Consider the following 16,991-nt stretch of genomic DNA (forward strand, 5'->3'; position numbering starts at 1 on the left):
CTCATATTGTTACAGTATCTCATTTTGTTACCTGATATATTGGATATATTTGTATTTGGTTATTTGGAATTGGATAGGGAATGGGGGAAAACAAGATGGGGGGGAGGTAAAAGGGGACCAAGACATGTGAAAGGGTATCAATGTATGGGAATTAATGCACCATCTATCTGGCAAATATCATGTAACCCTTCTATTAATTACAATAAAAAATATATGAAAAAAAAAAGAAGTAGAGCTATGGCTCCAGGAGTAGAACAGTAGCCTTAAGGTGAAGAGCTGAGGGAGAGCATCCAGGCCCAGAGTTCAAGCCCCATGACAAAAAATAAAATTATACACACACACACACACACACACACACACACACACATTGCCCATTCTGTTGAAACACAATTACAGGTGCTGGGGAGACAATTCTGAATCAAGCTGGAGAGAAAGACAGTAAACAACATTATAGAGTGCTTATAATAAATCTCTAAAATTATCTTCAGTAGACAGTTTGAAGGGGAGGTACTTGTAGCTGCTACTTATAGCAATATGCATGCAGATAGGAATAAAATACACTTAGAAGCTATCCACCAAAAGACCACCACCGTGTATCATAGATATGCATTACTGCTCTACCTCATTGTCTCAGGAGTTGTTTTCATTTTACAAGACAAGATTTGACCAATAGTACTGTTTGTATCTAGACTTTTTTTGCCAGTCCTGGGGCTTGCTCAGTCCAGGACCTGAGCGCGTGGGCTTTCTTAAGGTTAGAGTTCTACCACTTGAGCCATAGCACCATTTCTGGCTTTTTTCTATGTATGTGGTACTGAGGAATTGAACCCAGGTCTTCATGCATGCTAGGCAAGCACTCTACCACTAGGCCAAATTCCCAACTATGTATGTAGACTTTCACTAACATATTATTACCTATTTTACTTGTAGGTAATGTTTTAATAATTGCTAAATATTTCAGTTAATTTATCCAGTGTTCAGTTATTGAATACCTGGAATATCACATACCATAACTTGAACAAAACATATGGGATGTCATATTTAGATCGAGTGCATTTCTATGTTTGTTGATGTCAGCTTTGTTCTATCACTGTAAGTATATTTGTATTGTTTTGCATTGTTAATCCTTTGTCAGCCTTCGAGAATATTCCACAAAGTAGAATACTGCGTCTGTTGAGTTTTCTTTCATATTACTACTCATGCAGATTTCTAGCACCAGGTATCTTTAAGTGAGTAACTGCTAGAGCTTTACCTCAGACTTTGTCTTCTCTTCCAAATCCATAGTTACTTCTATTCTAATTAATCGCAGAAATTCTCTATTTGCTACAACGATACCAAGACATAAAAGAATTAAATTATATTTTCCTCTTATCACCACTGTCTTTGTAAGGATGATGGTCAGGTATCTTTTGTTTAGTTGCTGTTGTTGTTGTTGTTGTTGTTTCATTTATACTCCAAGCCAAATTTTTATTCCTCTCTAAACCAACTTGCTTTTACTTTAGCCAAAACTATAGTAACAATTTTCTCACTATTCGGATTGGTTTATTCTCTATCCAGTCTTACCTTTTCCCTCTGGATCTTGCTACATTAATAATTGGTCTTCCTTGTCTTAAAAAATAATTTCAGCCAGGCACAGTGGCTCATGCCTATAATCCTAGCTACTCAGGTGGCTGAGATGTGAGGATCATGGTTCAAAGCCAGCCTGGGCACCAGACTGTGAGAATCATCTCTCCAGTTAGCCACTAGAAAACTGGAAGTGGTGCTGTGGCTCAAGGTGGTAGCCTTGAGCTGAAAAGCTCAGGTACAGTGCCCAGGCCCAGAGTTCAAGCCCCACGACTAACATCATCATCATCATCATCATCATAATATAATTTCATTCTATTCTCTTGCCCCAGGCTTTCTTTAAATATGGACTAATCCCCCCAATTAAAAAAAATATTTTGGAGAATGGATGTCTCTGCTATCTGTACTAAATTAAACTAAGTTGGCAATGGGCTATCTCTGTATCTTATCTGTACATGACCAGATAATCTAATTACCAATAAAATGAAAGCCTAATATAAGAGTATACTTGTGTAAGAGTTGCTGAGTCTCAGTACATCACAGGCTGTGGGCTAATTAGGCCACACCTAGATCAGGCAAATACCTGGCTATCATTCAGCCACCTGTCTCAGCCTTCCATTGTTTTATCTGGAAGTGCTTTCTGCTATGAAGTAGAGCTTCTGTACCACCTTTCCCTCTGAGGGCTTCCTGACTTATAGCTTCTTCCTACTGACCTTTTCATTTGCATGTTACAGCCTAGGAATTCTACAAGTATATTCTTTCTCCTAAACCTGTTCTTGGTGTACTATTTATCTTAGGTCACTCCCACCATGCAGACCAGAAATATGGAGGCCATCCTTCATTTCCCTGTCTTCCTCTTGGTCTCTCCCCTTCTCTTTTCCCCTCCTGCAACTCACCATTGCCCTCCTACAAGGTTATCAACTAAATAAGGAGAAGTATAATTTCCCAACCAGTAATTTTCTTTCTGTTTTGTACATTATAATTTGTAGTGTGTCCAGAAACTTATGTAGACAATTAGTGGTAGAACATTTTCCTACTTTGCATGAGACTGGGGTTTGGATCTCAAGCCATGCAAAAATGAAAATTGCTACTTGAATATCTTGTTATTTTATTGTCCAACTGACAAAACTGACATTATATTTCATTATATATAACAAAAATATTACTAGGAAGAAAATACTGCATTGTATATCAGATTAACTAGCATAAAGGTCTCTGAATAAAGACAAAGAGTTCTCTGAATACAGACAAAACCTGACAGAATCTTTCTGTTCATTTGTTTGAAAGAAACTTTTAGCAATCCAACTCACATCCTGTTATATTTTCCTTTGCACTTTGCCTTGATTTACAGAAGATGTTCATTTTCTTTTTCCATTTGGGAAACGTTTATTATCCATTGAGTTTTGTATCCTTCATGCCTGAGTAATAAACTTACTGATTTTTATCACAATCCAAATGAACTTTATTCCAAATAACAGGCTAATAATCACTTATATAAACAATTCTAATTATCAGACATCCAGATCATTTTTTAAAAACTTTAATAATTTTTTTAGTATTTCAAAGTACAAGTTATACATTAGGTTAGCTAATACTGGTTACCCCTGCTAACCCCTACCAGGCAACATGGGCTTCAGAGAAGCAGTCTTTAAATGTTTTATTTTTAGGGGATTCTTAGCACATTCTGTGCCTCTTTTTTTTTTAATGGTTGGGATAATGTATAGAAGGGTTACAGCTATATTCATCAGGTAGTAGGTGCATTACTTCGCACACACTTACCCCCCTGTAAGGTTTATGTCCCCATTTCTCTCACCTAACGCCCTCCCAATCATCTTGTTTCCCCCCTTCCCTTTCCTATTTCAAATAAACAAATAAACGTATATATAATATACCAGATAACAAAGTAACATACAGTAACAATATGAGATTAACCATAAAGGCAAAAAAAAGAGAAGAGAAATAACAGCACAATCACACAAGATAAACCTCTTGTTTCCATATCCTAGAGTTCCTTTCATTTATGACCTTATGTATATAGGTTTTGAGCTATTTTAATACTCTGCTAGGAGAGTCCTAAATGTGTACAAATTATTACAAATGAGGGAAACCAGGGAGCCTATGTTTCTTTGAGTCTGGCTTACTTCATTAATATGATTTTTTTCCAAGTCATTCCATTTCCTTACAAATGGGGTAATGTCATTCTTTGTGATGGCAGCATATCCTCTTAATTTTTTCCAATTATGAGACTGCATTTCCTAACGTTTACCTAAGACGGTAGACATATCCCAAAATTGAAGCTCATTTTTCAAATATTTTTATTGTAATTAATAGAAGGGTTACATTATATTCACCAGATAGAAGGTGCATTACTTCACAAACATTGATACCCTTTCTCATGTCTTGGTCCCCATTTCCCTTCCCCCACCCCCGCTCCTCATCTTGTTTTCCCCCCTTCCCTATCATATTTCAAATAACCAAATAACCATATATATAATATATCAGATAACAAGCTAAAATACTGTAACAATATGAGATAACCAAGGGTCAGCAAGAGAGATAAGAGATAACATAGTACATAAAGGACAATAATCACTCATTATATGGCTTTTGTTTCTATATCCTGGAGGTCCTTTCATTTAGCATCATCCCGTATGGCCTTATATATCTAGGTTTTGCTCTATTGCAAATCTCTGCTAGGAGAGCCCAAGGTTTCTATTGATTCTGACAAATGAGGGAAACCATTGAGCGTATGTTCCTTTGAGTCTGGCTTATGAAACTCATTTCTTTTTTCTTCCATACAAACCTAGGCTGATAACGAAATTAGAGAATTAGGAGGAAGAGAATTAAGTACAATCTAAATGAACATAACTCACTGGAGGTAGAAATGACTCAAATGGACACACAAGCTCTAAGAGCAGCCAGGGAGAAAATCAAGCTTTAAATTAAATGGTCCATCAGCTACCTTTTTTAATGATAAATAAGACATTTACACATAGCACATTAAGAAGCAGAATAACTCACACTTCATCAAGTGATATTGTATTGAGAAACAACACCAATCTTATGGACTCAGAAGAGAAATTGAAACCAGTCTCAAAAGACTGCAAACTAGATGTACAAATAATCAACATATACAGGGAAGTGGCATTTGTGTGCATTTTATATTCTGGGTAACTTAAGAACTTGCTATATTAATGAGTTGAAATTTTCTGCAATTGCTTATTTTTTTTTGTCAGTCCTGGGCTTGAGCTCAGGGCCTGAGCACTGTCCTTGGACTTTCTCAAGGCTAGAACTCTACCACTTGAGCTTCAGCACCACTTCCAGCATTTTTTTATGTACGTGGTACCAAGGAATCGAACCTGGGTCTTCGTACATGCTAGGCAAGCACTCTACCACTAGGCCAAACTCCTAGCCCCTGCAATTGCTTTTTTAACTCTTGAGATAATAATTCATATACCACACAACTCATATACCATGTACAACTCATATTCACCCAGTTGTATATTCAGTATCACAACTGATGGTAGAACATTCCATTATTCTATAAATAAGTCCTACTCATTTTAGCTCATCACATTCCATTCCCCCACTGTTCCTCACTTCCAGCAGTCCTAGAAAATCATTACTGTACTTTCCATCTCTAGAAATTTCCTAGTCTAGATATTTCACATAAATACGATCATACAATATACATTTGGTATTTTGTTTCTCTTCCAGTATACCCTTTGAAGAACTCCAAAATTGTTTTCCAAAGCAACTGTACCATCTTACATTCCCATCTTCAGTGTACAAAATAAGTTTTTAACAGTGACAGCTCTTTGGAAGGTGGTTTTGACATTCTTTTGTGTATTTATCGGACATTTTTATGGCCTTTTTGGAAAACTTTATTCAGAGCTCAGGCCCTGAGCTCAAGCCCAGGACTGGCAAAAAAAAAAAAAAATGAAAACAAATACATTGTTATTGCCAGGAACAAAGAAAGCTTACTTATATCACATGTTCTCATATTTGGATATAATTAAAATATGCTACATCTTTGAAATAGGTAATAATATTTAGGTAAAAGGCAAGATAGATAAATTACCTGGAAAATATTACAAATTTTAATTTTAAAATAAATTTTTACAAAGGAAACAAGGAATCATTTATACCCTCTGTTAGAGTAATACTGTTACATGTTAAGTGTTGAACATGATCACCTTACAATTTTTCAAGTAAATGTAACAACCCAAGAGTTCTTTTCTCATTAGCTAGAAAAGTGTTCTAGTAAACTGTTCAGATATTTATTTTAACAGGTAAATTAATCTTTATTACTACATCATGCAAATTGACTATTTTGTCCATAGGCTCTCAGCCTGTATTAAATAAACCTTTTTATTTCTTATAATTGATTTTAAATTTTCCAAATCAACAACTCAGGGCTTTATGCTTATTAGGCAGGCTTTCTACTGTTACAGTCCTGCCTCCAGCCCTCCTTTCCTGGTTATTTTTGAAACAGTATCTCAATTTTTGCCCAGGGAAGCCTAAAAAATGGTCCTTCTATTTTAGCTTTCCACCATAGATGGAATAGCTCATATTACCATAGCCTTCTCTACTGATATAGAGATCTCATAAACTTTTCTGTGTAGGCTAGCCTAGAACTGTGACTATTCTTTATGTCCTACATAGCTGAGTTTACAGGCTCAAGCCACCTCATCATCTTTTTCACCTGGCCTAGATTTCACCTTCCCAGTGTCTACTTCTCAAATAGTCATAATTACAGGTGTGAGCTGCTAGCACCTGACCGCAAAGTAATACTTTCATATTGAAAATCTGTCTTTATAGTTTTTGTTTATTAGAAAAAAATAAAAGTTATGCCATAACTAGCTATAGCAGTCTATGGTGCCTGGTAGTCTATGGCATGTAGTAATCTATGAGCATATAAGAAAATGAAGAAATACTTACACTATAAATGTATATATATTCCTACACAGATACATACAGAATATGCCTAAACAGAGGATCCATTCCATAAAGTCATAGTTTACACAATAGACTTTTGTATCTAAGAAGAACTAAATGTAAACATGGCATTCTGCCGTACTTCTTAGTAAGAATGAAACTAACATAAACACTTTACTATTTGAATACTATCTGGTTACCAGAAATTCTTCCAGATACTTCCTATTCAGATTTATTTCAACTTCACAATAATCTCATACTATAAGTATTGTACTTACAAATTACTCTTAAAATAAACATCTGAATCCCAGAGAGAAATAAAATGACTTGCTCTGAGGTACCTATCTTCCAGATGGCAGAGCCAACATTTGAATCCAATAGTAAAGCTCCATATTCTTAACTGATAGCTTGTGGAGTACATACCAGGAGAAGAACCTAATAACTGTGAAGTGTATTCCTTCTGTTACTTGAGAAGACAGCAGTTCACCTGCTGCCTAGAAGGGCTGCTGAAAAATCTGTGCTTCAAGACTCACTTTAGGTTTTACATGACTTAAAACTTCTGAGGCCACTAATTATAATTCATATTTTCATTGAGCAGTAATATAAATTTTAATGGATAGTGACATAGACCAAAAACTTAGTAATTGAACACAGGATTAATGGCTGGAGTAAGAACAGAGGAAGAGGAGATGAATTTGGAAATCCATGTGAAGAGAGGCCAGCAACTTACTTGCCTCAAAAAAAAAAAGAGGATTTTTCCCAACATTTTAAGAATGAACCTTTTAGTCTTCTTACCATAATATTAGTACAAGTTGCATGTGAAATATTTACTATGATTTCACCATATGCAATTACTATCTCCTTGTACTGTGTTATATTAACTAAATGTCTTCATGTGTCCTACAGCAACCAGCAGGCCTTCTTACTGGAGAATGTCCCCTGCAATAATGCAAGTTGTGAGGAGGTGCATCGGATGTTTAAAGTCTACTGGGAGCTTACAGACTTAAATTTAATCAGAGATGCCATGGTTGCCACATTTTTTGACATTTATGAAGATGTAAGTTCAGAGCTCTGTGCATGTGTGTGTGTGTGTGTGTGTGTAGTTTGATGCCATCTACTTAAGCTCTCTGTAACCTCCCCCTGTTTGACCAGGACATGTAGATGACACAATGAAAGCAAATTTTATTTGAGAAAGCTTCTTTTGATGTTAAATAACATCTTTACTGGTCAGTAGAGTGAAATAGGAAACTAGCATTATCTCAGTTTATGCTTATTTGTATTAAACTCCTAAAAAATTATGTTTTGACTTGGGAGAAAGGGAGTAGAGATGGGTAAGCAGGAGAAAATGAGGGAGGGGGTGACAGTGTTTAAAAAGAAATGTACTCTCGTTACCTTACATAACTGTAACTCCCACATACCAGTTTATCACCCTTACAATAAATTTTAAAGGAAAATTTAAAAATTATGTTTTCAGACTGCCAATCTGCAAGCTCAGTTGCAGAACAAAGCAGAGACAGATAATGTGTGCATGCTCACTCATCATGACAGAAGGCATTCAACACAGGTTTTTCCCTGGGCACCCTAAGTAGCACCTATCACTGCAGATTTCTGTCTTGGTTGTAAGGCGGTCTGATAAAAGGCCATCCAGGCTCCTAATTTCTCCTTTCTTAACAGAAAAAAAGTTTACTATTCAAGATACAAGAAATTTGGGGGCCAGGAGTTTGGCCTAGTGGTAGAATGCTTGCCTAGCATACACGAAGACCTGAATTTGATTCCTCGGTACCACATATACAAAGAAAAAGCCAGAAATGGCACTGTAGCTCAAGTGAGAAAGCCAAGGACAGTGCTTAGGCCCCAAGTTCAAGGCCCAGGCCTGGCAAAATATAATAATGATGATAATAATAATAAATTTGGAAAAAACAAACAACCATGGTAATTCCAGAGTTAATATATCCAAGTGTATTCTTAAGTGAAAAATCATTTATTTTTAAAACGTTAAATGCCCATCAACACATTTATGTCTCCATTGACCCTGTTTTTGAAGTTTAGTTTGTTGTGGTTCTAATAATAGGTTTATTCTTAATTATATAAGTTGTTTGGATCCTTCCTTCATTTTTTTCTGTTTTTGCCTGCTACTGAATCTCACTTCACTTTTTTCATTAGCAATATCCAAACATAAAAGCAATTGGCAGAAATATCACAGGAGAGAAAAATCAAGAGAACTGACTACATATCAGTTTTAATTACTGTATATCACAGGCATTACAAGTGAAATTTAAAATTGTTTTTAAATCTGCCAGATACAAAAAAAAAATGTTTATATAAACCAGTGTGTCACCAAAATATCTCTTGAAAATAGTGCATAGTCAGTTTACTGGAAAAGCCCACATTGCTAGCACATAAGAAATAGAATAAATTACTTGCCTCATGAATATTACTTTCAGTGAGCACACAGAATTTTCTTCAATAAAATTAGCTTTTCTATTGTTAAGGATGGGGGTGGTGCGGGAAAGGTAACATTCAGAACTAGCAAGGGCAGATTAAAAGGTATTTATCTCTCCCACTTTTAAAGTATTCTGTTCCTCTAAGAATCCTTTAAAAATTCAAATGCAAATCTACCCTAAAGGAAATATACCTAAATTCTAATAAAGACTAAAATTGTTTTTCATTTCCTTTATATTTTATTTATAGTTGTGTGTATGCACATGTTTTTTGAATAAAAAAAGATTTATTCTTAACTGATAAGTATGCTTTTAGCTTTCTGTCACTATGACAAAATGCCTGAGAGATAATCATCTTAAAAGAATGGAAGTTTCATTCTGGTCTCAGTCTATTCTCAGTTCTTTTTTTCAGTCTATACTTGTTTTTCTCACTCACTTCGAGTGTATGGCAGGAGTCCGTGATAAAGGAGGCTGTTCACTTTATGCCAGGTAGGAAATAAAGAAAGGCAAGAGGGGCTAAGGCCATAATATCCCCTCAAGGACACACCCTCGCAGCTTAACTTCCTCCCACACCAGGCTCCACCTACCAACTCCAAATAGTGCCACCAGCTGGCAACCAATCCTTAAACAACATGGCCTTTGCAGGACATTTATCCAAACTGTAGCATAAGTCATATATTTTACTGATTATTGTTAGTAACTTAACCATTTTTATTGTTGTTTTGTTTTTCAGGGAATTTTGGACATAATAGTATTAAGTAAAGGATATACAAAGAATGACTTTGCCATTCATACACTAAAAAATAACTTTGAAGCAGATGCTTATTTTGTCAAAGTCATTGGTGAGTATTTTAAGTATTAACTGTTTCATTTCCCTCCACCTTTTTCTCTGGATTTCTTCATACACTTCAAAGAGAAGTAACATACTCTCAAAAATGTACAATTTACAGTGTTCCACATCAGGTAACTAGCTTCAGTATATACTCTGATGTAATGAATATCAGTACACAGGCCCTGTAAACAATATTATCACTTTGTCCCAACAATGGCTTTGTCCAGAATATTTGTTGTGTTTGTCATATCTTTTCATATTTCCTCCAATTTGTCTTTTTCTATACTCTTTATATCCTTTCCAGTTTTAAGGAATACAGCCTTGTATTGTGCTAAGCGGACCCTGTTCTCTAATGAAGAACTCAGACTATTCACATCTCAGTCCATCCAGTAAAGAAGCATGTGATGTTTGCCCGGGCCATCACTATGATGTCAGCATACACAAATCACCTGCTCGAGATAATGAGCAATTTCATGCATCCAAAACTCTTTTAATTAAAATTGTTTTCCTATTTTATAGCATATATTCCTTTTTTTGTCCCAAACTTTTACCTACTATCATTATAGTGAAAGCAACTTCCTGAATCAAACTTCTTTGTCAAACGTTTTTTCACTATTATCTATCATTTCTTGAACATTTACAAGTTGGCACTTTACTATTCATCCTATATCTTCCTTACCCCAATTCTTGAATCTGACATTCCTAAAAGGAATTTTGGTTCCCTTTGGTAAAAGATAGTATTTAAAGGGCAGGTTCCCCTAGGCTTTGTGGCATACTCCTCTAATCCTTGCTTTTGGGGAGACAAAAGCAAGCAGATCATGAATTGAAGGCCTGTAGAGGTGTGATACTGACCTCATATTAGCTTGAGCCATCTGATCTGAAGCATATCTTGAAATGTCAATGGACATGCAATTTTTAAAAAAGCGGGGGGAAGGGGACGTCCACCCCCCTGCAGTGGTGCACACCTGTAATCCTAGCTACTCAGGAGGCTGAGATCTGAGGATCAAGGTTCAAAGCCAGCCCAGGCACTAAAGACCCTGAGACTTTTAACTCCAACTAATCACTAGAAAAGGGGAAAGCAGGGTTTCGGCTCAAGGGATAGGGCAGTAGCCTTGAGCTGAAGAGCTCAAGGACAACGCCCAGGCCCTGAGTTCAAGCCCCATGACCTACAAAAAACAAACAAACATAAAAGGCAGGCTCTAGCTGTTTGTTAATAGTATGTAGTCATTTCTTCCAGATTCCATACAGACAGACAGATTCAATTTGTCCATATGGACAGATTCAAGTTTGGTTTCACATCCATGTACATACATATTCACTTCCATCACGACTTCACATCTATTTGTATAGCCATGAATGTGTTCTCTAATCTCTTCTCTCAAATTAGAAAGCTCTCATTTTCCTCAAGGCCAATCAAGCTACACAGTAAGTTCCATACTGATCTAGTCTACAAAGGACCCTGTCTCAGATACCTGAAGTGTAAACCAGGCACCTGTGTCTCATACTCTAATCCTAGCTACAAAGGAGGCTGAGATGTGAGGATCACAGTTCAAAGCCAGCCAGGGCAGAAAAGTTCATGAGACTTTATCTAAAGGTTAGCACAAAAAAAATAAAATAAAATAAATAAATAAATAAATAAACTGGAAGTGTAGTTTTAAAAGCTCTGAGAGGGCAGAGACACAGGACTGGCACCAGATTTTTTTTTTTAAATTGAAGATTTATGAGTTGCAGAGCAAAAGTTAGTCAATAAGAAAATTTTATTCAGCCTTAAAGCCAATCTGTAATAAAGACTATTCTCTATTTTCAGTAAAGAATAGGTCTAATGTTCTTTATAAAGGCTGCATCTTCTATTTTTGGTAGCAGTTTGCTACCAAGTATAAGGGCACATAATGTCATTGCTTTCTGTCCTTGAACCTGTATGTTGCTTCCCAGGACACAGATACATAGAATTGGCCTAGCATTGTTAAAGAGAGTTTGATTCTGTGTTGTGAGTAATATACCAACCAAAGAAGGTAGTTTTCAGTGTGAAGCAGAAAATTGGTGTGACTTTTTTTTTAAGAATTTGGAAATTATCCATGTGGAAAATTGCATGCATTTAATTTAAGATCCTGAATTTACTCATTTATGTTTTTTTAAAGTTAAATAGATAAGAGAATCCTGGAGATGGGAAAGGCCTCAGAAGTCCAGCTATTTCTAAAAACCTCACAATGAACTCTGAAACACCAAAATGTTAAGTAACACAGACTTCTTTTATGAGTCCATTGATTTGCTAAAAAAAAAAATTATTCACCTAAAATCATAAGATTTGTCCTTAATTACTTCTATCATTTGATGCAGTTTCATGCATAATAGGTCATTCTTTGGTATTAGATGAGTGAAAATATAATTAGTCCTAATAATTGATTTTTTTATCTTTTAAAGCAGATTCTAAATCTGTGATAACCTAGTGCGTTTATGTACATTATCACACTGCTCAAAATAATATAAACTTTTAAAATTACATTACAAATGCCAGATATGGTTGCCCAGCTACTTGGAAGGCTGGGATTGAGTATATCCAGGCAAAATATTCATGAGACACCCCCTCCATAAAAAGCTTGAGAATAGGGCCGGGAGTTTGGCCTAGTGGTTAAAGTGCTTGCCTAGCATGCATGAAGACCCGGGTTCGATTCCTCGGTACCACATACATAGAAAAAAGCCGGAGTGGTGCTGAGGCTCAAGTGGTAGAGCTCTAGCCTTGAGAAAACCCAAGGACAGTGCTCAGCCCCTGAGCTCAAGCCCAGGACTGGCACCAAAAAAAAAAAGCTTAAGAATAAATATCATACTAGATGGTGAAAAACTGAAATCAAATATTTCTGTTCTCTCTATTGTTACTCAGTATAGTACTAAAATTTCTAACCAGAGCAATAAGGCAAGGAAAAAGGAATACTAAATAAATCCAAATAGGAAAGGAAGAAATCCAACTATCCCCATTTATAGATAGTGACTCTATATCTAAATAACCCTAAACATTCTACTCCAAAATCCCTAGAGCTGTTAACCACATTTCACAAAGTATGACCATAAAAGTCATACCAAATCAGTATCTTTTATGTATACCTACTGTGAACAGATTGAAAGAGAAATTAGAATAGCCAAAACAAAAACAGAAAAACTGGAAATCAGTGTAATCAATGAGATACAGGACCTTTAGAATGGAAACTATAAAACTTAGTAGAAAGAAGTCGAAGATGCTAGCATGTGGAAAGACTTGCATATGCAGAAATTGAAAGAACTAAAATCATAAAAAAATAGCTAAATAAAACCTACAAATGCAATTCAATACCCATCAAAATTCCAAAGTCAAACTTCACAGAGATGGAGAATACAATAAAAAAAAGAAAATTGTGTGTGGATAAGCTGGGCACCCAGTGGCTCATGCCTGTAATCCTAGCTACTCAGGAGGCTGAGATCTGAGGGTCGAAGTTCAAAGCCGGCCCTGGCACTAAAGTCTATGAGACTCTTATCTCCAATGAACCACCTGAAAACTGGAAGTGGTGTTATGGCTCAGGTGGTACTGCAAGAACCTTGAGCTGATAAGCTCAGGAACAGCACCCAAGCCCAGAGTTCAAGCCCCATGACTGACAAAAAAAAAAAAAAAAAAAAGATTGTGTGGAAGCACAAAAGGCCCTAAATAGTCAAAGAACCCTGGGCAAAATAAAGTAATGCTAGCATCTAAAGTCAGGACAGGTACCACTGGTTGGTACTGAGTAATGATAATCTTGAAGATTCTCCACACATCCTAAGATGAAACCAAAAATAGTCCTTTTGGTACAGGAGGTTTTAGTGTTATAAAACAGCATACTTTTGCATTAAGGATATTAACATACATACAAATAACATGTTTTACAGAAATATCACAGGAAATAAGATACCGATTTAAAGCAATCATTTGAAGGAAAAATAACTTTCTAGTCATTTTGTTATGCCCTTCTACTCTTTCCTTTGATTAGCTGTTTGCCTTGAGTCAGAAAGTTCTAAGTATGTAATTTCTCTTTCAAAGTTATGTCCAGAGTTGATTGTGCTCTAAAATTATTGTTATTCTAATGTTCCAATCTATGCTAAATGTCATCATTTTTTAATTAAGAAGATTTGAGTATCTAAGCTTCTAGAATGGCTCCTAGTAGCAAACTGCTAGTTAGTCCAGCTATTCAGATTCACAGCATTTGTGGGAAGACAAACAGCCCTGTGTATTTCCAAATCATAATACCCCCTGCTTCACCTGAATAAAGAATAATTCTTAGCTCTAATTTTTTTCTCAATTCTGTCAGCAACATTTTAAGGTTACAAACCCCAATTTAAGTCAGCCATCTGACAAATATATGGATTTATATTTTCCCCAGGCTCTTTCAAATTGTAAATGTATCTTCACTTTTACTTGCCAAACTAGATATCACCTTTCCTTTTAAATTTTTTTATTTTTCTGCCCTTCTCCAGGTTTTATTGAAATAATAGGCAAATTCATTTCAGATGAACTGTAACCCCCTTCCCTGCAGGTAACAAGCAAGAGATACTACACAGTCAATTACTTGGGAAGAGACCAAAGGAACAAGAGGCGCATGGTCTCCTTGATATGTGGACATTAGATCCAAACAGTACAAGAGCGATGACTCAATACTTGGGTACTAAAGGTCCCTGACATGATTTTGGAAATATAAATATAACTACATAGACATAAAAATCTATGATGGGATATATACTCTATAGATATGTTATATAGATTAGTACATATCTATTACATACAAACTCTCAGCTTAATTTTAATTTTGTTCTTCAAATGATGTGCCAGTGATTGCATATAGAGATCCCATTCTTGAATACTTATTTGTTAAACTTGACATTTGGAATGTGATATAAAAAAATCAATGTTAATAAAATCTTTTTAAAAAATGATCTAGCTAGATATATACCAAAAAGGAAAAAAAATAAAATGTAGTCTAAGTCTGATGAATTCTGTAATATAAATAACTATATAATTACAAAAATTTGTGAAACAGCTAAAAATCTTCAAATTTCTTAGAGTATGATTTAGCCAAGTTCACCTAGTCAGTCCGTAAACATTTAGTGACACTTATAGTGAACAATGTAGAGGAATACAGAAATAATCAAACAAAACAATCTTTGCCTTTAAGAACCTCACAGTATTCAACACCACAAATCATAGGAGGATGGAATTATTTGCAGTTTTTCCTGTTCAAGTTTCCTTTACTGTAATGAACTATTTTCCTATTTCAGTTTACCTTCCCAGTTGGTATGATAGTCGTTTAAGAACAATCAGTTTTCTTCACAACCATACACTTTTAGATCAGAAATTTAAGTGTCCTAGTTTTAGAAAAATAGGCTTTTGCTTTAATAGTAAATTCAGCCTTGGTACATTTAGGGGTCTTTTTTCCCCCTGACTAAAGTACCAACGATGGAATTTTTATTCTGATATCACTGGGGAAATTATATTCTTACACTTTATTTAATAGACAACTCATAACTTGACATTATAAAATCTTAAAATTAGAATTTTGGGGTGACATTGTAGCAATACTAGAGTCTACCTTACCTCTCCTTTTTTTTTTTTTTTTTAAAAATGGGTCAGGGAGTTTGAACTCAGCCTGGGTGTTGTCCCCGAGCTCTTCAGCTCAAAGCTACTGCCTTACCCTTGAACCAAGCCCCACTTCCCATTTTTCTAGAGATTAATTGGAGAGACAAGAGTCTCAGATTCTTTTGTGCCCAGGCCAGCTTTGAACCTTGATCTTCAGATCTCAGCCTCCTGAGTAGCTAGAATTATAGGCATGAGCCACCAAGCCTCTTATTTTTTTAACTATGCAACAAAACATGAAAGCATTGTTCTTTATTGATACGTTTTGGCTTGATATTTCTGTTTTTTTATATTAAAAGTATGTCTTTTATAAAAGCCTAAACATTTAAAAGTTATATTCTGCCATTTGGTAATCAGACAGAACAGTGTGAAGCATTCTCCACTTGGCTTCTGCTAATTTGTAAAATTTCAAATTCATTCAGAGAAGCTAAAGCAAAAAGAGATGATACTTTTAAATCCTGAAATCCTGAATTATAGAATCTTTACTTTTAACTATATTTTGTCATCTACACTTTTTTTAATTAAAGAATTTATTAACATTGATTTTTACATCATATTTCAAATGACATGTTTAACAAACAGGTATTCAAGAAGGGAATCTCTATACCATCTACAGTTTTTGAAAACTTAAATATTAGACCCATTTACTCTTATTTCTGTGATTTTGTTTTTCTAGCACTACCATTTGAATTCAGGGTCTAACACTTGCTGTGAGTGGTACCACTTAACCTCCATTCCTTCTTTGCCCAGTTGATTTTGAGATAGTCATGCTTCCTACTCCGGTTCACTTGAACTTCAGGAAGCTAGCTGGGAATTCCTGACCTAGCTGGAACGACAGGCATGTGCTACCACACCTAGCTATTCAGCCTTTTTAGAGACATGATCTTCATAAATTGTCCAGGCTAGTTCAAACTCAATCCTCCTTCCTCAGCCTTGAAGTTGATAGGATACTTGTGCACCACCACATCTAGCTTATTTCTGCTAATTTTTTCCAATAATAATATCAGAAATATGTCCAAATATAGTGTATGTACTAGGAGTGTAATGATATTCATTACAGAAAAAGTTGGTGAGATAAGAAAGAACCTATATATTCTTATAAAGATGAATGAGACACACAAATAAACAGTGGCACTCTATGTAAGTTTGTGGGAAAAAATTTGTGGCTAATTAACTCCCCCCGCCCCCAAAAAAAGTACAAAGTAGAGTTTACTGTGATTTCATTTGCATTATAATTGAGGGAAGAAACTGAAGGTGATGGATAGGGAAATAGGGAACTAGACACTGTGCTTAGGAAACCAACACTGAAAATTGTTTGCAGTGGAAAATACTTCAGTTTTCTCAGGTCACAATATACAACAGTAAATGCATAGACATCTCTCTGTGATAAAATTGGTTACACTTATCTCCTGATGCCATTATATTTTACAAAGTTGGTGTTCTGACTTGTTTGGGCTGTTATAATACAATATTTTCAACTAAGTAACTTGTAGATAGCAGAAAATCGTTGTTTAAATTGTAGAAACAGAGAGGTCCAAGGTGAAGGCACTAGAAGGCTGGTGTCTGCTAAGGGCTCATTCCACTTTCAAGA

The 16,991-nt window shown here is 35.5% G+C and overlaps 1 protein-coding gene across 1 annotated transcript in view; it reads left to right on the forward strand.

The window, feature by feature from the left end:
* The window catches only part of Itfg1 (integrin alpha FG-GAP repeat containing 1), a 162,729-nt gene that overhangs the window by 106,037 nt on the left and 39,701 nt on the right, over positions 1–16,991 (forward strand). The window contains exons 11-12 of the mRNA XM_090357681.1: positions 7,405–7,555; positions 9,673–9,781. Of these exons, the coding sequence (XP_090213807.1) occupies positions 7,405–7,555; positions 9,673–9,781 (260 nt within the window). The remainder of the gene's footprint in view (positions 1–7,404; positions 7,556–9,672; positions 9,782–16,991) is intronic.

This window comes from Megascapheus bottae, chromosome 24, assembly GCF_031878675.1.
Source record: "Megascapheus bottae isolate mThoBot1 chromosome 24, mThoBot2.hap1, whole genome shotgun sequence".
Taxonomy (NCBI): Eukaryota; Metazoa; Chordata; class Mammalia; order Rodentia; family Geomyidae; genus Megascapheus; species Megascapheus bottae.